We start from the raw sequence: 21,336 nt of genomic DNA, 5'->3' as shown, positions 1-21,336 counted from the left end.
TACTGAAATAATTAAAATATATTAAGTTAACCTAGGTCAGCCAACTTTCCTCCAAATAGATAATATAGATACTTAATGAAACAATAGTAGGTCAGGGAATTTAGCAGTGATTATATTGTAACAACTTTCAGCATTCTTTTATAAGAACAAATTTCAAATATGAAGCAACAATTAGGTATCATTTCCACAAAAATAAAAACTATACATGGGAGATGAAAAATTAATGTAGCAAGTCTTTTGACATGTATAAACCATTTTACAGACAATTAAACACTCTTCTTACAAGTATTAGAAGACATTAAGGATAGTTAATGGCTTAATATTAAGTGTAGTATGTCTGAGGAATTTAGAAAATCTTTGATCTCCCAAAATTAAATTATTTTATTATTTTTAAATTTAAATTAAATTATTTTAAAATATGACATTTTATATCCAGTATGGATATACCCATGTTTTGCCAACAAAGCTTGCATTAAGAATCCTATAAAAATTAAAAATTCTGTATCATCATTGAATGGGAGAACAGCAAATGGGAGAGAACACACTGTTCACTAAGAGAATGATAAAAATACACAGTTAAAAGAGAAACAAGAAGAATATTAAATACAATTTTTTAGTTCCCACCGTCAGATGGTAGAATGACACAATATTTTGTGATACTGCCCATTACGTCAGGGATGGATGGGATATGTGGAAAAAGAAAAGCCATTTAGTTTTATTGATTACAATGGAAAGAATGTAGCCACATATTACATTTTCACAATAAAGTCTAGCTGTGGCCCAAGTATACTATTTCTACTAAGGTTGTATTACATAGTTTGATTAAGGGTCACTATTTCCTAAAAAAATTAGGATTCTTTATTCCACAATGATCCTAGGTGATTTTGATATTTTATTTATCTATCTTCAGAAGACTAATTTTTTCTTAAAGATTTTATTTATTTGACACAGATAGAGAGAGATCACAAGTAGACAGAGAGGCAGGCAAAGGGGGACGGGGAAGCAGGCTCTCCCCTGAGCAGAGAACCCGATGTGGGGCTCGATCCCAGGACCCTGGGACCATGACCTGAGCCAAAGGCAGAGGCTTAACCCACTGAGCCACCAGGTGACCCTCTTCAGAAGACTTATTAGAAAAATATCTTTACAGGAACAGAGAGAGTCTCTATCTCTGAAAGGAAACTGAGTAATCATTTGTTAGCTACAGAAATTTCACTGCTTTAGGAGACAAAGGCCACATTCTATCACATTGTGATTTTTCTGACCAATTTAATGTTTATGGAACTAAACACAGATTTAATAATTTTATCTTTTTTTTTTTTTTAGATTTTACTTATTTGAGAGTGAGAGAGAGAGAGTACAGGGGCAGAGGGAGAAGGGAAAGTAGACCCACTGCTGACCAGGGAGCCCAAAATGGAGCTCAATCTCAGGACCCTGAGATCATGACTCAAGCTGAAGGTAGACACCCAACCAAATGAACAATCCAGACTCCCCTAATCTAACAATTTTAATATAATAGTTTCATTTCACATGGGAGGAAAATCCACCAACTTGTCAAATCACTGCATTCTTAGTTATGTTAAAACCAAAATACTCATCAAGGTCATAGAGAAATGAATAGGACATATCTCCTAAGCATTTATTTTAGTTTATAAAGTTTGATTTTCAAAGCAAACTACATGTCTTATTTAAAGCTGTCTAAAAATATTTAACTATGTTCTGCAGTTTTCAGCAATGTTGTTTTAATGTGAAATTTAATTATGAAATGGTACTTTAATTCATTCACTTTCAATAGGCTGGTTCTGAAATACTTGCATTTCCAAAACTTCCATTGCCACAGTTATATATTTAGGATTAAAAACTAAAAGACTTGATTTTATCCTAGAAAACTCATTGCTTCTGAGTTGGTGCATCACAATATGGCACATTTTCTATAAGGAGCTCTCTCCTAGGGACCAATTCTGAAAGAAAAACAAAAAGAATAATTGATATCATTAAAATTAAAATAAAATGAACATAATACTTGTTCCCCCCTAAAATTTCTAACAGTAAAATACTGACTTTTAAGGTAAATCTTCCAGAAATATTTCATTTCAGTTAACTTCAAAGGTGAATTCCTTGATTTTAAATGGAAACTGTTAACAGGATTATCATTTCAGATTATATTAAAACATTTATGATCAACTTAACCTTTAATCATTTATTTATTAAATATAACTAATTACCTAAACAGAATTTGACTAATGTACATTATCACCTATCTGATGACAGATTGCTGATAATTAAAACAATCAACTTGAAAATTTGTTAAACTGCCTACTATATAAAAAGCAAGGCCGTTTTCCTTACTTAAAGACTCTAAATAAATTTTACAGAATAGTGGTTCTCATGTGGGGGTGTTTTGGGTTGTCACACCAAATGAAGAATGCTACTGGCATTTAGCAAGCAGGATCCAGGAATGTATGGGAAATCTGGTGCAGTAAAAAACTATGCTGTTCAAAATGTCAACAGTGTCCCACTGAGAAACCCAGTCAAACAACAACAACAACAAATAATGAGTCTTTGGTAAGACATCCTGCTGGAGGTCAAGTGAGATGCAGCTCTTAATTAAGATAAGAAATTTTGTAAACATCATTGATTTTTCCTTTTTTTCTCCAGAAGAGATGAATTCAGGTATCATGATAACTTGGATATACTCTTCAAAAATAACATGGTCAAGAAAGACAAAGACAGATTGAGGAATTGTTCCTGATTGAGGAAGACTAAAAAACATGGTGACTAAATGCTATTTGTGTGATCCTCAACTGGTTCCTAGACCAGAGGGAATTTTTTTCTTCTGCTACAGAAGACAAGTTAGGACAAATGAAAACATCTGAATGGTAGAGTTGTATCAATGTTAATATTCTGGTTTTGATAATTACACTGTAGTTTTATAAGAGAATATCTTTGCAAATTTAGCAAACATATATGAAAGTATTTTTAAGAAATACACTCTTTCTCCCAATCTAATCCTAGTGGGCTGTCATGATTTTAAAAATGACCATTTGAGGGTAGGAGGCATTATATTTACAATTTACTCTCGGAACATTCAGAAAAAAAATGAGGAATGGATAATAAAGCAAATGTGGTAAGTGTTAGCAATTGTGGAATCTGGGTAAAGGAAATTTCCATATCCTTCAACATATCTTACATTGTTTCTGTAAATTTGAATTGTTAAAAAAATTTTTTAAAAGGTAACATTAAAACCAATTCAAAAAGAAAAACAGGGGCGCTTGGGTGGCTCAGTGGGTTAAAGCCTCTGCCTTCGGTTCAGGTCACGATCCCAGGATCCTGGGATCGAGCCCCACATTGGGATCTCCACTCTGTGGGGAGCCTGCTTCCCCCTCTCTGCCTGCCTCTCTGCCTATTTGTGATCTCTCTCTCTCTGTCAAATAAATAAATAAAATCTTAACAAAAAAAAAGAAAGAAAAATAAATGATCTAAAAATAATGTTCTTGGGGTGCCTGGGTGGCTCAGTGGTTAAAGCCTCTGCCTTCGGCTCAGGTCATGATCTCAGGGTCCTGGGATCGAGTTCCACATCGGGCTCTCTGCTCAGCAGGGAGCCTGCCTCCTCCTCCTCTCTCTTTCTGCCTGCCTCTCTGCCTAGTTGTGATCTATCAAAAAAAAAAAACAAAAAAACAAAAAAACTTTAAATAAATAAATAAATAAATAAATAAAAAATAAAAATAATGTTTGTATGAGCCAGATGATAAAGGTGGTTTACCAAAATGAAAATCAGCTAAGTAATTATTATTATTATTTTTAAAAAAGATTTTATTTATTTATTTGACAGACAGAGATCACAAGTAGGCAGAGAGGCAGGCAGAGAGGCAGGCAGAGAGAGACAGAGAAGCAGGCTCCCTGCTGAGCAGAGAGCCCGATGTGGAACTCGATCCTAGGACCCTGGGATCATGACCTGAGCCGAAGGCAGAGGCTTTAACCCACTGAGCCACCCAGGCGCCCTAAGTAATTATTATTTAACCACTGTTTATATCTCATCTGCTTCTACCAATCTTTGGAGATACCACTAGAGAGCAAATTATAATTTAGGTTTTAACGTATTAGTGATGGCAGTAAATTGTTTCACTTATCAAACATATATATATGTGCCATTTTTATGCTGAACATTACCTCACAAAATGAAAATGTAGAAGCAAATATAGAATAGTCTCTTCAGTACAGCACAGTGGCTGCAGTTAATAATACTGTATTGCTTATTTGAAAGCTGCTAAAAGAGTATATCTTAAAAGTTCCTGTCCCAAGAAAAACAATTTGTAACTATGTATGCAGACAGATATTAACTATACTTATTGTGGTAAGCTATTTTGCAGTCTATACAAATATGGAATCATGTTGTACAAATGAAACTAATATAATGTCACATGTCAGTCACACCTCAAATAAAAAAAAGTCTATCCAACTTTAAGGAGTTTACAATCTGGTGGAAAATACAGATCAACCAAAAGTCCAACAAAAGACAGTTTAAAAAAGTAAGGGATTTAATCTGCTCACATATCAAGAAATACAGATTAAGGCGTCCTGGGCTACTGCTGGTTTTTACTACCACTAAGAAGCAAGGCTCTTTTTAAATTCCTGCTCTGCTATCCTTCATGTTTGATTTTTGTCTTTACTATTGCTGTGACATCACAGCAGGCAGATGGGAAAAGGGCAAAAGGACACTGCTAGGTTGGCTTATGCCTTTTTAACTGGAAAATACCCTTCTTACAACAACATTCAGTATACAACTGCTTAGGTGGTCAGAAAGGTATCATGTAGTCTGAGAAATAACTTTTTTTTTCCTGTTTTGTTTTTTTTTTTTGGCTTGGCATACTGAATCCCAAACAAAGTTTTTCAGCTGGTAAGAAGGAATGGATATTGAGGAGGTAAGAAGTAGTATACCCTCCTGGCTACACAACATGAATATATGCCTTCATTTCATATATAGAATATATCCATTTACTACTTGACCTCCAAGGTCCCATCCAGATGCAAACTGGGTACTTCTGGCGAATGTGCTAGCCTTCCCATTAGGACTAGCTAGCACCCACATGGTAGTTACCTACTGGACTACAGTAAAGAATAAATAGATACAGCAATGAAAACGTGGAAAAGGAAGCACATGGCAGTCACTGTTCCACAGTAAATTATAAAACCTGCTGGAAGATCAAGGAACCCTCGCTTTTGGCAAAGTAATAAATTCTTTAGTCAGTCAATCTGGTAGCACATATCCTGTTTTCTGGGATACTTAAAGACCCTCTCTTGTCCACTGTTCCTCAAGGCTCCTGGTATGTCAGGGGAATCCTTGTCTAGAGGTGGGCATACTGGGGAAGATGCCTTTCTTTGAGGCTCTGAAGCTTTCACAATCCCCTTTTTATTGATATGAGTTCAGGAGCTCAGGGATGGTCTTAAGAGTTGAAGCCAGGTACCCAGGCTTGGCGTTTCCTGGCAATATACTTCATTCAAAATTATTTTTTTCTAGTTATTTTATTTTATTTTTATTTTTTTAAGGATTTTATTTATTTGACAGACAGAGATCACGAGTAGGCAGAGAGGCAGGCAGAGAGAGAGGAGGAAGCAGGCTCCCCGCTGAGCGGAGAGCCCAATGCAGGGCTCGATCCCAAGACCCTGGGATCATGACCTGAGCCGAAGGCAGAGGCTTTAACCCACTGAGCCACCCAGGCGCCCCTCTAGTCATTTTAATGTACAAGTAGCCACAGGCAAACATCCTGATAATTTTTAAGCATGAGGATTTCCATCCTTTGGTAATGGCCTCTATGTTCTGCCCATTCCCCAACCCTAAGATTAATGGATACTTTTTTTTTTTTTTAAGATTTTATTTATTTATTTGACAGAGAGAGACACAGCAAGAGAGGGAACATAAGCAGGGGCGAGTGGGAGAGGGAGAAGCAGGCTTCCCGAAAAAGCAGGGAGCCCGATGCGGGGCTCAATCCCAGAACCCTGGGATCATGATGACCTGAGCTGAAGGCAGCTGCTTAACGACTGAGCCACTTAATGGATACTTCTTAAAGTAGTGAAAAACTATAGGCCCCAGTGAGTAAGTGAACTGTATATCTCTGATCCTTGTCTGGAAAATGGGAATGGCTTGAGGCATTAATTTTATTTCATGTCAGAACTCAAAAGTGCCCTGTTTGTATTGGCTATAGGGTTAGTGGATAAGAGCAGTTCTCATTTTCAATTCTGCAAGACGCTAAATCTCAAGTATAAGACTTTCAATCAGGATGTAGACAGAAAAGTGCTCTTAGGAAAATAGTACCTCCTTCCGTATTTGCTTTGCACCAACCAGCTTAATCTGCATTCATTCTCCTTTTCAGTATTTTGCTGAAAGCAGGAGGAAATAACCAGAACACCTAACATTATGTTATTTCTCTTATTGCTGTAGCTTTAGCTGGTACTTGGTCTGTGTCTCAGAAACACGATGAGGCACTGACTTTATGTTTCATCACTACATAACAAGGACCACCAGCCTAAAGACTGTAAAAGTCAGGTCCATCACAGTCCTATCTCCCTGTGTCCTTGCCTTCTATTCAACTAATTTCACATTTTTGGCTGTGTAATTTTTAGTATCTCAGTTCTGGTAACAACTTCTGTTGTTCTTAGTGAAAAGTAACAGAAGCTGATTCTGGCTAATTAGGCAGAGAAGTCATTTATTAAAAGGGTTATTAGTCTAACTTATTGCAATTACTGTGAGGGCTTAAGAATCAGGCAGGCTTAAGGCTAAGCTTTCAGCAACAATATACAAAGTCATACCACAAAATTGGCCTAATGGTGAAAAATACTGCTGCCTTTTGGGCACTAGAAGAAATTGCCACCACTTCTACCACCACGGAACACAAGATGCTACATTTCAGATGTTGCTGGAAACTCAATTTTACTACATCTGCTCCTGCCACCACACCAATGCCACTTCTGAATCAGTAACTTGACTCTACAACCACGGATGCTACTCTTGCCTACAAAAGAGATTCTATACCAACTGTCTTTTCTCAAGTTCATTTCTGAATATGAGTGAATATACTTCACCTATGTCAAATTCTGTGCCTGACTAAAACTAACAAGTAAGGAAACGACAGATGTTAGAGAGGATGTGGAGAAATGGGAACCCTCCTTCGCTGTTGGTGGGAATGTAAGCTGGTACAGCCACCCTAGAAAATAGTATGGAGGTTCCTCAGAAAGTTGAAAATAGAGCTACCCTATGACCCAGAAATCACACTAATGGGTATTTACCCTAAAGATACAACTGTAGTGATCCGAAGAGGCATGTGCACCCGAATATTTATAGTAGCAATGTCCACAATAGCCAAACTATGGAAAGAACCTAGATGTCCATGTACAGATGAATGGATAAAGATGATGTGGGGCATATATACATATATGTGTGCGCGTGTGCGTGCGCGCGCGCGCACACCCCCCCACCCTGGAATACTATGCAGCCATCAAAAAAACACACTGAAATCTTGCCATTTGCAACGACAGTGGATGGAACTAGAGGGCATATGCTAAGCGAAATAAGTCAATCAGAGAAAGACAATTATATGATCTCTCTGATATGAGGAATCTGAGAGGCAGGGCAGGGGCTTGTTGGGGTTAGGGTAGGGAAAAAAATGAAGCAAGATGGGACTGGGAGGAGACAAACCATAAGAGACTCTTAATCACAGGAAACAACCTGAGGGTTAGTGGGGAGTGGAGGGAGGGAGGGATAGGGTGTCTCAGTTATGGACACTGGGGAGGGTATATGCTATGGTGAGTACTGTGAATTGTGTAAGACTGATGATTCACAGACCTGTATCCCTGAAGCGAATAATACATTATATGTTAATAAAAAATAAAATAAACAAATTCTATGCCTAAGCTGTAAAGAAAACTGAAGAAGTGAATTTTCTATATTCTATGATGGGAATTTAGAATTCAATGAGATCGAAATCCCAAAAACAAAATGATCAATTCAAAGAGTGGTAATAACCAGAAAACCTGTCAAATGTTCACTACTCCATCCCTTCAACCAATTCACATTATTAGGTAACCTCTGGAATCAAAAAGTGCCCTAAAACTGAATTTTTCTAAATTAACTGCTAGCACTTTCATTAGGCCAAATATATCATGGGTATATTTACATGCTGTATAGTATTTTTCACTGCGATGTTGCTTTATTGATTGTAAAGTCCCTGACTTTGCTCTCTATATTAGATGTCAATGTGTTGTAACAGCATAAGTTTATTAAAGTTGTCAGATATTGAAAAAGAACTATACTGAGATCATGATTTATTTCCTATACTTTAGGCTCTGAAAAACCTTATGTATTATGGTCATATGAAATGTATCACTTAAAAAGTAATTTATTAAAGTAAAAAGGCTTTATTTAATTCACTCTGTCTCAAATAAAAATGTAGGTCAAGATTAAAAATAAATAAATAAAATAGAAGAGGAAGCAGTATTTCCAAACTCATTTCATGAGGCCAGCCTTACTCTGATACCAAAACCAGACAAGGTTACTATAAGGAATGAAAACTAGAGACCAATATTCCTGATGAACATAGATGTGAAAATCTTCAACAAAATATTAGCAAACCAAATTCAACAATATATGAAAGGGATCTTAAACCAAGATCAAGTGGGATTTATACCAGGAATGCAAAGCAACATCTGCAAATCAATGTGATATACCACATTAACAAAATGAAGGAGTAAAAAAAAAAAAAAATCATAGAATCAACTCAAAAGACACAGAAAAAGCATTAAACAGAATTCAATATCCACTCATGATACAAACTTCCAGCAAAATGGGTATAGCAGAAACATAACCTCAACGTAATGACTATGACAGGCCCACAATTAACATCATACTCAATGATAAAAAAACAAAGTTCATCCTCTAAGATCATGAACAAGACATGGATGCCCATTCTCATCACTTCTATTCAATGCAGTACTAAAAGCCCTACCAACAACAAGGCAAGCAGAAGAAATAAAAGGTATCCTAATAAGAATAGAACAATGGTCTCTATTTGAAGATCATATGACATTATATATAGAAAACCCTAAAGACTACCAAAACTGCTAGAATAAACAAATTCTGTAAAGTTGCAGGATAAAAATTCAATGTACAAAACAATCAGTTGTATGCTTATATACTATTAACAAATCATTGGAAAGAGAAATTGAAAAAGATCCCATTTATGATTGTGGCAAAAATAATAAAATACTTAGGAATACATTTAATCAAGGAGGTGAAAGACCCGTATACTCAAAACTATAAAACAGTGATGAAAGAAGTAAGACAACACAAATAAATGGAAAATTATTCCATGCTAATAATTTGAATGACTTAACGCTGTTGAAATATCCCTCATATCCTATGGAATCTACAGATTCAATGCAATCTCTATCAAAATTCCAATAGCATTTTTCACAGAAATAGAGCAAATAATCCTAAAATTTATATGGAATCCCAAAAGACCTTGAAAAGCCAGAGAAACCTTGAGAAAGGAGAACAAAGTTAGAGACCTCACACTTCTTGATTTCAAACTATACTACAAAGCTATAGTAATCAAAACAATATGGTATTTGTGTAAAAACATAAGAACAGATACATAGATCAATGGAATAAAACAGAGGGCCCAGTGATAAACCATGCATATACTGTCAATTAATTAACGACAAAGGAAATGGGAAAGGATACAATGGGAAAAGCTGGTCTTTTCAATAAATAATTCTGGGAAAACTGGACATCCACATATACAGAAAATGAAAGTGGACCCCTACCTTACACCATACACAAAAATGAACTCAAATCGGTTGAAGGTCTGAAGACCTGAAACCATAAAACTCCTAGAAATAAACACAGGGTAATAAGCTCCTTGACAATGGCCCTGGCCATGACTTTTTTGGATCAGACACTGAAAACAAGGGTAATCAAAGAAAACATAAATAAGTGGGACTAAATCAAACTAAAAAGCTTCTTGTACAGCAAAGGAAATCATTATCGAAATGAAATGCAACCAATGGGATGTGAGAAAATATTTGCAAATCATATATCTGATAAGAAACTAATATCTAAAGTATATAAAGAATTCATATAATTCAAAAGCAAAACACCAAACATATAATTAAAAATTAAATTAAAAAATCTAATTAAAAATATGCTGAGAATCTGAGCAGACATTTTTCCAAAGACCTATAAATGGCATAAATACACAAAAAGGTGCTCATCATGCCTAATCGTCAGGGAAATGAAAAGCAAAACCATAATAAGATAGCACCTCATACCTGTCAGAATGGCTAGTGTCAAAAAGACAAGAAAGGATGGCAAGGATGTGAAGAAAAGGGAACCCTTGTGCAGTACTGCTAAAAATGCATGCAGTCACTACAGATAACGGTATGTAGTCTCAAAAAATTAAAATAAAACTACAATATGATCAGGGCACCTGGGTGGCTCAGTGGGTCAAGCCTCTGCCTTTGGCTCAGGTCATGATCTCAGGGTCCTGGAATCAAGCCGTGCATTGGACACTCTGCTCGGCAGGGGCCTGCTTCTCCTCTCTCTGCCTGCCTCTCTGCCTACCTGTGATCTCTCTCTGTCAAATAAATAAATAAAACCTTAAAAAACAAAAAACAAAAAACAAAACTACAATATGATCTAGCAATTCCACTTCTGGTTATTTATCCAAAGAAAATGAAATCACTATCTTGAAAATATATCTGACCCATATGTTCACTGCAGCATTATTTATAATAGCCAACACACTGAAACAATCTAAGTGTCCACAGACAGTTGAATGGATAAAGAAAATGTGCTGTATATATATATATATAGAGAGAGAGAGAGAGAGAGAGAGTATATATTATACTCCATCATATATATGATAGAGTATAATTTAGCCATAACAAAGGAAGGAAATCTTGCCATTTGTGAAAACATGATGGGCTTTGAGGGTGTTATGGTAAGTGAAATAAGTTAGACAAGGACAAACACTGTATGATCTCACTTACATGGAGAATCTAAAACAAATACAATAATAAAATACTGCCCTCACAGATAAAGAGAAAAGATGAGTGACTCAAAGGTGGAAAGTATGGGGATTGGATGAAATGGGTGAAAGTGGCCAAAAAGTACAAACTTCCAGCTTTAAGATAAACTCTGGGGATATAATGTAAAACATGGTGACTACAGTTAACAATACTGCATTATAGGGCAGCCTGGGTGGCTCAGTGGGTTAAAGCCTCTGCCTTCGGCTCAGGTCATGATCCTAGGGTCCTGGGATCGAGCCCCACATCAGGCTCTCTACTTGGAGGGGAGCCTGCTTCCTCTCTGCCTGCCTGTCTGCCTACTTGTGATCTCTGTCAAATAAATAAATAAAACCTTTAAAGAAAATACTGCATTATATATCTGAAAGATGTTAAGAGAGTAAAGCTTAGCGGAGCCCTCCTGGCTCAGTTGGTAGGGCCTATGACTCATCTCAGGGCTGTGAGTTCAAGCCCCACATTAGGTGTAGAGATTACTTAAAGAAATAAAAATAATTTTAAAAAATCTTTATTTATTTATTTATTTATTTATTTTATTTATTTTTTAAAGATTTTATTTATTTATTTGACAGACAGAGATCACAACTAGTCAGAGAGGCAGGCAGAGAGAGAGAGAGGGGAAAGCAGGCTCCCTGCCGAGCAGAGAGCTCGATGCAGGGCTCGATTGCAGAACCCTGGGATCATGACCTGAGCCGAAGGCAGAGGCTTTAACCCACTGAGCCACCCAGGCGCCCCTAAAAATCTTTTTTTAAAAAAGATTTTATTTATTTGACAGAGAGATCACAAGGAGACAGAGAGGCAGGCAGAGAGAGAGGGGGAAGCAGGCGCCCCACCAAGCAGAAAGCGTGATGCAGGGCTTGATCCCAGGACCCTGACATCATGACCTGAGCTTAAGGCAGAGGCTCAACCCACTGAGACATCCAGGCATGCCCCCCCTCCTTTTTTTTTGTTTTTAAAGATTTTATTTATTTATTTGACAGAGAGATCACAAGTGGATAGAGAGGCAGGCAGAGAGAGAGGGATAATTTTTAAAAATCTTAAAAAAACCCAGTAAATCTTAAAATACTCATCATAAAGAAAAAAATGTGTAAGTATGTATGGTTGTTGAAGTTAACTAAAAACTTATAATAATTTCACCATATATAGATACATAAAATCATTATGTTACATACCTAGAACTAACACAATGTTTTATGTTATATTTCAATTAAAAAATCTATCAGTGGCATGTTTATAAGAGTTTGGTAATCAGAGTGTTGTTTAGGATATAAATAAATTATAAGGCATTAAAATATTTAGAATATTTAGCTCCACAGTTCTAGAAAGATCTCTAAACATATTAAGCACACAGATATATATAAACTCAAATTAAAGAACTTGAAAAAAACTTTTTTTTCTAAGAACCTGTCCCGACCCACCAAGTGTTGGATTTGGAACTCTGCCTATGTGCCTCAACAACACATCTGCCTCTCTTATCATGGCACCCAAATGATTGTAATACTTAACTGTTTATCATAGCACTCTAAGTTCCATTAGGACAGGAACTGTCTTGCTAATTTTTTATTTTCAGTGCCTAACACAGTACATATTCAATAAATGTTTGTTGGATCACATGAACTTGCCTCAGAATAAAAAAACATTAGATAGTTTTAGGCAAAGACAAATATTAAAACAACAAAGAATAGAAGTTTAAAAATGTACCTGAAATAAAGAATAGTTTCCTGGAATTTTTTTTTTTTTTTTAGATTTTTATTTATTTATTTGACAGAGATCACAAGTAGGCAGAGAGGCAGGCAGAGAGAGTGGGGGAAGCAGGCTCCCCGCTGAGCAGAGAGCCAGACCCCGGCGCTCGATCCCATGACCCTGAGATCATGACCTGAGCTGAAGGCAGAGGCTTAACCCACTGAGCCACCCAGGCACCCCTGGAACTTTTAGAAATGAGGTATGATTAATATATAACCACGTGAAGCCCTGAGTTTTCTTGTTCACAATTTGTTCATCATACATCTTCTTATTCATAGTTTTTTCTTTTTCACAAATTTGGTAACTGTCTATAAAATATATGTTTGAAAAAGGCCAACAACGAAACCAGCTGCCAATGTTCATATGAGAAAGAGGGCTGTGACAAATGTCAATAACCAATGAACAAGTACAGAACAAGGGGATAATTTCAGTATTTATCTAATCATAGTTATTCTTTTTCTATATAATACCTAGCAAAGCTAGGTTAGACCAATGATGAAAATGGTATGAATCAAAGATTATGATTAATCCAAACTCATGTATCAGAGATACCAAAAAACAAATAAACTAGATGCACAGAAAAAAGTAGGGAATACGTGGAAATAAAAAGTTTCCCTAATATTTTTTTTTTCTTGTCCTGTCCCAGTTTCCCCAATATTTGAAAAGATTGTAAAAATAATGAATTTGGAAGGGGGTAGGGAGAGGGTGGTTGGGTTATGGACACTGGGGAGGGTAAGTGCTATGGTGAGTGCTATGAAGTGTGTACTTGATGATTCACAGACCTGTACCCCTGGGGCTAATAATACATTATATGTTAATAAAAAATAAAAAATTAAAAAAAGACAAATAGGAAAAAATAATGAATCAACAAAACTAAAAACCTATGGAATGGGAGAAAATATTTGCAAATGACATATCCGATAAAGGGTTAGTATTCAAATATATACAAAGAACTGATACAACTCAACACCAAAACCCCCAAAAATCTAATTAAAAATGGGCAGAAGATATGAATAGACATTTCTCCAAAGAAGATACACAGATGTCTAACAGAAACATGAAAAAATGCTCAACATCACCCATAATCAGGAAAATCAAATGAAAACCACAATGAGATATCACCTTACACTTGCCTGAAGGGCTAAAATCAAAGACAGGAAACAGCAAGTGTTGGTGAGAATGTAGAGAAATAGGAACCTTTATGTACTGTTTATGGGAATACAAACTGATGCAGCCACTCAGGAAAACAGTATGGAGGTTCCTCAAAAAATTAAAAAATACAACTACTCTATAAGCCAGTAATTCCACTATTGGGTATTTACCCAAAGAATAAGAAAACACTAATTTGAAAAGATATATGCACCTCTATGTTTACTGCAACATTTACAATAGCCACATTATGGAAGCAGCCCAAGTATCCACTGATAGATAAATGGATAAAGAAGACGTGGTTTTACATGTATAAGATGGAATATTATTCAGCAATAAAAAGAATGTACTCTTGCAATTTCCAACAATATGGACGGATCTAGAGAGCATAATGTTAAGTGAAATAAGTTAGAGAAAGAAATAGCACATACTTTCATTCATCTATGGAATATAAGAAACAAAACAAGTGAACAAAGAAAAAAAGAGACAAACCAAAAAACAAACTCTTGACTTTAGAGAGTAAGTTGACGGTTATCAGAGGGGAGGTGGGCCGGGGGAAGGGTAAAATAGGTGAAGGAGATTAAAAATACACTTACCATGATGAGCACTGAGTAATTTACAGAATTGCTGAATCACTATATTGGATGCCTGAAACTAATACAACACTATTTTTTTTTTTTTTAAGATTTTATTTATTTATTTGAGAGAGAGACAGTGAGAGAGAGCATGAGCGAGGAGAAAGTCAGAGGGAGAAGCAGACTCCCCATGGAGCTGGGAGCCCGATGTGGGACTCGATCCCGGGACTCCGGGATCATGACCTGAGCCGAAGGCAGTCGTCCAACCAACTGAGCCACCCAGGCGTCCCTACAACACTATTTTTTAAAGATTTTATTTATTTATTTGATAGAGACACAGTGAGAGGGAACACAAGCAGGGGGAGTGGAAGAGGGAGAAGCAGGCTTCCTGCCAAGCACGGAGCCCAATGCAGCGCTTTATCCCAGGACCCTGTGATCATAACCTGAGCCAAAGGCAGACGTTTAATGACTGAGCAACCCAGGTACCCCATAACATTGTATACTAACTATAATGGAATTGAGATTTAAAAATTTTAAAAAATAAAATGCTGACATTTTACAAAGTTTCAAAAAATGAGTTTTTTCCAAATGATGAAATTATTAGGTCTGTAATAAAGAAGCTTGTAATTCTCTGCAAGGAGAGAGATGTGATTTTTTTTTTAAAAGGAAAAAATGAGAGGGGTGCCTGGTTGGCTCAGTCAGTAGAGCATCTGACTCTTGATTTCAGGGTTGTGAGTTCAGGCATGGTGCTTACTTAAAAAAATAAAATAAAAAGGAAACAATGAGAAGTTATTCAGTATAAAGAGTTCTTGGTAGGTGTTCATATTTTATTTCTACTCTAGTTATTTGAAAGAGAAGGAAAAAGAAACATGGATTTAGAATTCATGTATCTGCTTCTGAACTTGATTATTTAATTTTATTATTTTCAGTTTCTATTATTTTTCATGTTGGGACATTATCTGATATTTTTTAGAAACACACTATCACAACTCTTGCTTTTTAGCCAAGTAGCAAAATTTTAATTCATTTCTGTATACCAGTACAGACACTACTAAAATTTATGGAGAGATTTGCTTAAAGTAATTGTAAAACAAACAGAGATTAAAAAATCAGATTTGTTGGGGCGCCTGGGTGGCTCAGTGGGTTAAAGCCTCTGCCTTCAGCTCAGGTCATGATCCCAGGGTCCTAGGATCAAGCCCTGCATCGGGCTCTCTGCTCAGCAGGGAGCCTGCTTCCTCCTCCCTCTCTGCCTGCCTCTCTGCCTACGTGTGATCTGTCTGTCAAATAAATAAATAAAAAATCTTAAAAAAAAAATCAGATTTGTTGGGGCGCCTGGATGGCTCAGTGGGTTAAAAGCCTCTGCCTTCGGCTCAGGTCATGATTCCCAGGGTCCTGGGATGGAGCGCCACATTGGGCTCGCTGCTCATCAGGGATCCTGCTTCCCTCGTCTCTCTCTCTGCCTGCCTCTCTGCCTACTTGTGATCTCTGTCTGTCAAATAAATAAATAAAATCTTAAAAAAAACAAACAGATTTGATGTATCTTGGATCCACAGGAATAAATTAAGAAAAAGAGACCCATATTTCTCTTAATAGAAAGAATGGGGCCATTACTAAGGTAATACAGCATTCTATACTAATTACCATGAGTGAGTGAAAATTTCCAATCTTGTGGGAGAATTAAATTACAAAGAAAACCAACAGATAAAAAGAAATTTAAAGCAATACTGCTGCATCTAAAACCAGGCATCTGAAATATGGATATCAAATTTAGCTGAAATAACCTAAATTTTTGTTCATATAAATAAAAATACATTTTTTAAATGGTAAAAATAACATTAAGCTGTGACTACCTGTATAAAATGCTGCTATACTATACAAAAGCTCTAAAGATTGTTATTAAGAATAAAGATGATAACTAAAATTTGCAATTTAGATTAACTATGTTTACTGCTCTTATAAATACAACTCAGAGCTAATACTGCCTTTTTAAAAAATGTTTTATTTATTTACTTGACAGAGAGAGGGATCATAAGTAGGCAGAGAGACAGGCAGAGAGATGGGGAAGCAGGCTCCCTGCTGAGCAGGGAGCCTGATGCAGGGCTCGATCCCAGGACCCTGAGATCATGACCTAAGCTGAAGGCAGAGGCTTAACGCACTGAGCCATCCAGGCGCCCCTAGAGCTAGTAATTTCTGATAAATTCTCATGAACTAAAAATAACTTTAAAGCTCTATAGGACTTATACTACTAAATATCAAGATTTACAATAAGGCTGTAATAATTAAGACATTATGGGATATGATGCATGGATAGAGAAACTAATTATACAGATTATAAAGTTCAGAACAGATATATGCACATATAATTATCTGATTTTAGAACAAAGGTGATCCTGCAATGCAGTGGGGAAAAAGGGGTCTTCTTAATAAATGATGCTGGATTAACTAGACATTCACATGTAAAAAAATAATTTTTGACAAAGAGCTTATGATTTCACTTTTATGTGGAACCAAACAACAACAATGAATAAAAAAGCAGAAAGAGACCTATAAATACAGAGAACAAACTGGTGGTTGCCAGAGGTGACAGTGGTTGAGGGAATGGGCAAAAAGGGGTAAAGGGGAGTGGGAGGCACAGGCTTCCAGTTATGGAATAAATAAGTCACAGGGTAAAAGGTATGGAGTAGGGAATAATGTCAATGGTAGTGTAACAGTGCTGTGTAGTGACAAATGGTAGCTACACCTGGGATTAGCATAGTACCTACGGTGTTGTCGTATCACTCTGTTGTGCACCAGAAACTAACATAACACTGTGTCAACTATACTTCCAATTAAAAAAAGGGGCGCCTGGGTGGCTCAGGCAGTTAAGCGTCTGCCTTGGGCTCGGGTCATGATTTCAGGGTTCTGGGATTGAGTCCCGCATCAGGCTCCCTGCAGAGTAGGGAGCCTGCTTTTCCCTCTCCCTCTGCCTGCCATTACCCCTGCTTGTGCACCCCCCCACCCGGGCCTTTATCAAATAAAGAAAATAATAAAAAAAAAAAAATCTTCACTCCTATCTCACACCATAAACAAAAATCAACTCTAGTTGATATAAACAACCAAATGGAAAAGATCAAACAATAAAGCTTTGGGAAGAAAGCCCAAGAGAATTTCTTTATGACCTGGCTTGAGATAGACAAAGGTTTCTTACAGTACCAACTATAAACGAAAAAACAGACAAACTGGATCACATTAGAATTAAGAACTTCTTATCAAAAAACATTACCAAAACAAAAAGCAAGCCATTAAGAAGATTCCTATAAGACATATGCAAGGAAGAATACATATTCAGAACATACAAAGAATTTCTTCAAATCAATAATAAAAAGGCAGATAACCCCTTGGAAAAACAGGAAGAAGACTTGAATAATTTGACAGTTCATAAAGAGAATAACCAAATGGCCATTTAACAACTGAAAAGGTGTTAATACCTCATTAGTTACCAAAGAATCTAAGTTAAAATCACAATGCAATATCATTACACAATTACCAGAAAAGCAAAAATTAAAGATGTAGAGTACTAAGCGCTGATGAGGTCAAGCTACTGGAGCCAGACACCACTGCTGGATATGTAAATTAGTCTAACCACTTTGGAAAACCAGTTAGCAGTAGCATACATTAATATTTCTTCATAAATACAGTGGAGTACTATAAATGTCTTTTCTCTTATGATTTTAATAACATTCTCTTTTCTCCAGCTTATTTTAAGACTATAGTTTATAATACATATGACATACAAAATATGTATTAATGTACTGCTTATGTTATCAGTAAGGTTTCTCATTAAAGGTGGCTATCAGTAGTTAAGGTTTTTGGGTAGTCAAAAGTTATACATTAATTTTTTTTTTTTTTTTTAAGAGAGAGAGAGACTTCAAGCAGTGGGGAGGGGCAGGAGAGGGAGACAGAGAATCTTAAGCAGGCTCCACGCCCAGAGATCATGGCCTGAGCCGAAATCAGTAGCTGGATGCTTAACCAATTGAGCTAGCCAGGCACCCTTACACATGAATTTTCTAACATGCAGGAAGTAAGCAACGCTAGACCCTCTCCTGTTCAAGGGTCAATTGTGTATATATATGTTTTATATATATGTACATACACATGTACATATATGTGTAAATATATGTGTACATTTCATTTTTCATATATGTATAAATTTTAAACTAAAAGGCACATCCTATAATGTTCAAAGAATCAATATTCATTATAGTCCAGAACTAGGAGCAACCCAAATGAACAGGAAGGATAAATTGTGGTATATACAAACAATAGTCATAGAAATGTTGGTATACACAACAATATAGATGAATCTCACTAATACAATGCTGAAAGAAACTGGACAAAACAGTAATCCTATATGATTCCATTTATATGAAGTTTAAACATTTTATTATATTAAGTTTAAAATCTATAGTATTAGTAGTATAGTGGTTCGCTTGTTGGAAGGGGGTATCTGGAAAAGACATGAGGACATTTTGGATTTTGGAGATATTGGTAACATTAAATAGCTTACTATAGATGTTGGTTACATGGATATTTCACCTTGTGAAAACTCACTGGCTGTATAGTTATAAATTGTGCACTTTTCTGTTTGTATAATTTGGTAGCTCACTTTAAAAAAAAAGAAGCCTTTCAAAAATTTGAATACCATCTTTTTTGTTGTTCTTGTTGTTGTCCCCAAAGATACATTTAGGCAATGCAAACAAAATATAATGTGAAATGAAAACTCTGCTGAAGCCCTACAAGGAGTCTGGAGGTATAATGGAGGATCCTCAGCTATATCTCCATTTCTTATAACCATTTTAAAAATAACTCTATTCATAGAATAAAAGGTAAAGAACTAGACAGTTTAAGTAGGTGATAAATGATAACACGAAAGAACCCCAAATAAATATGATGAAAAGCTAGTCATACTGTCTTTCTAACTAGTCTGTAATGTAACCACTAGTTAAGATTAAAAAGAAAACATAAATTTAAAAAAGAAAAAAAATATACAGTACAGCAAAGTTTTATAACCTGCCATTTAAAATGGTAGCCTTACAAATGTATACAAGATATACACTGGCAAAATCAAGCTGTTTTACTAATCAACATTAAAAGTGTTGCAATTGCTCAGTATTTTAAAATACAATGAAGTCAGAATTTTTTTTTTTTTAATTTTACTTACTCAGTGTATTGTGGTCTGTGTGAATAGCTTGTATAACAGATGTTCTGAGCAACAATTCAACATCGGAACCCATTTTTATTAGCTGTTAAGAAAACCAAACAGAATAAATCCTTTGGGTATTTTTTCAATGGTCCTTATGAATGTACTGTTTTTTGAAAACTGTAAGTTTATAGTTATTTCTTTTTGGGTTATACTGCCTTTAACTTTTTGTAACCATTCCAAGCATACAGAAAACTCAGACATATGTGTACTTTTAACTTTTATCCATCTGTTCCATATTTTGTTCCAAAAGAGATTCAGAATATTTTTTGTTGGAATATATATTTTATATGTTTAAAATGTTGTTTTCTTTGGGAGAGGGTTGAATCTTTCTTTTATAGAGTTGGATGTTCTAAACACTAGAAATAATACTGAACTAGGAGTTGGAATAGCTCTATCATTAAATATAAGGCCTTGGGTTAAAAACCTACTCTCTTTAAGTTTCAGAATTTATCATATGCAAAATAAAGTGGACTAGAACAAAGATTCTCAAAGCAGTGGACTCCTGAAGGACCTTGAGATCCTTTTAGATACCATGAAGTCAAAATGATTTTCATAATACTAAAGCTTTCTGCACAGAGTTGTGAGAAGTAAAGCTTTCTCCATGGAATACTCTTTTATATGAATGAACAGTAGACAAACTATGATCATTCATACTTGGGTATTTGGTAAACATTTTCTTGAAAATGAACAAGTTGACTCTGTTACTTCAAGAAAACGACTAACTATATTTGCTGACAATGGTAAAACTCACGTTTTCAAGAAAAAAATAGAATTCTAGGGAAACTGTATCTGCCATCATAAGCTTGACAGTTTTTCAATGCTTATGGATTTTTCTGATTAGATATTAATATTAATAAATATAATTTTAAAATATTACATACTGAATTACATTAACATTTAGAAGATATGCATTACTTGGTGAACTTCTATTTCCCAAATCAACAGTGCAAGATGTTACAAAATCATGCATGGTAAAAGATCCATTCAAAGAGAAAGGCAGATTAAACCTATTGGTCTACTAAATGAAGGCTTAAGGGCCTGCAGGAGAATAATATCCTAGAAATAAGCAAGCATAAACGCCCTGAGACAGGAAAATTCTTGGTAAATGCAAATGCCCTCAATGCACTCAGAATGTAAGAATTAAGAGGGACAGAGGGACCTGAGTGGGAAGTCGACAGATGTCAGATTATACAGTCTTATAGTTCACGGTAAAGACTTTAGATTTTGCTTTGGGATAAGAAGCTATGGGGTTTGTGAATACAGGAGGGATGGGATATGTCTTTTTATTTAAAAGTTTCAATCTGGGGCGCCAGTGGGTTAAAGCCTCTGCCTTCGACTCAGGTCATGATCCCAGGGTTCTGGGATCGAGCCCTGCACTGAGTTCCCTGTTCAGTGGGGGGCCTGCTTCCTCCTCTTTCTCTCTGCCTGCCTCTCTGCTACTTGTGATCTCTGTCTGGCAAATAAATAAAATCTTGAAAAAAAAATAAATAAAAGGCTCAATCTGCCTTTAAAGGTATTGAAAATAGACTGTAGGGAGGTTAGGGAGGAAGCAGT

At 35.9% G+C, this 21,336-nt stretch overlaps 1 protein-coding gene across 2 annotated transcripts in view; it reads right to left on the bottom strand.

Annotated features, from left to right (window-relative positions):
- Window positions 1-1,491: 1,491 nt before the first annotated feature.
- The window catches only part of LYRM7 (LYR motif containing 7), a 32,339-nt gene continuing 12,494 nt past the window's right edge, over window positions 1,492-21,336 (bottom strand). For both annotated transcript variants that reach the window (XM_032837661.1, XM_032837662.1), the window contains exons 4-5: window positions 19,741-19,822; window positions 1,492-1,958 (exon numbers count right to left, since the gene is read on the bottom strand). In XM_032837661.1, coding sequence (XP_032693552.1) covers window positions 1,888-1,958; window positions 19,741-19,822 — 153 coding nt within the window. In that variant the 3' untranslated portion in view covers window positions 1,492-1,887. The remainder of the gene's footprint in view (window positions 1,959-19,740; window positions 19,823-21,336) is intronic.

This window comes from Lontra canadensis, unplaced genomic scaffold, assembly GCF_010015895.1.
Source record: "Lontra canadensis isolate GAN:19392208 unplaced genomic scaffold, GSC_riverotter_1.0 scaffold99, whole genome shotgun sequence".
Lineage (NCBI taxonomy): Eukaryota > Metazoa > Chordata > Mammalia > Carnivora > Mustelidae > Lontra > Lontra canadensis.
The sequence above is the reverse complement of the archived record's forward strand: the minus strand, read 5'-3'. Positions and strand labels throughout refer to the sequence as shown.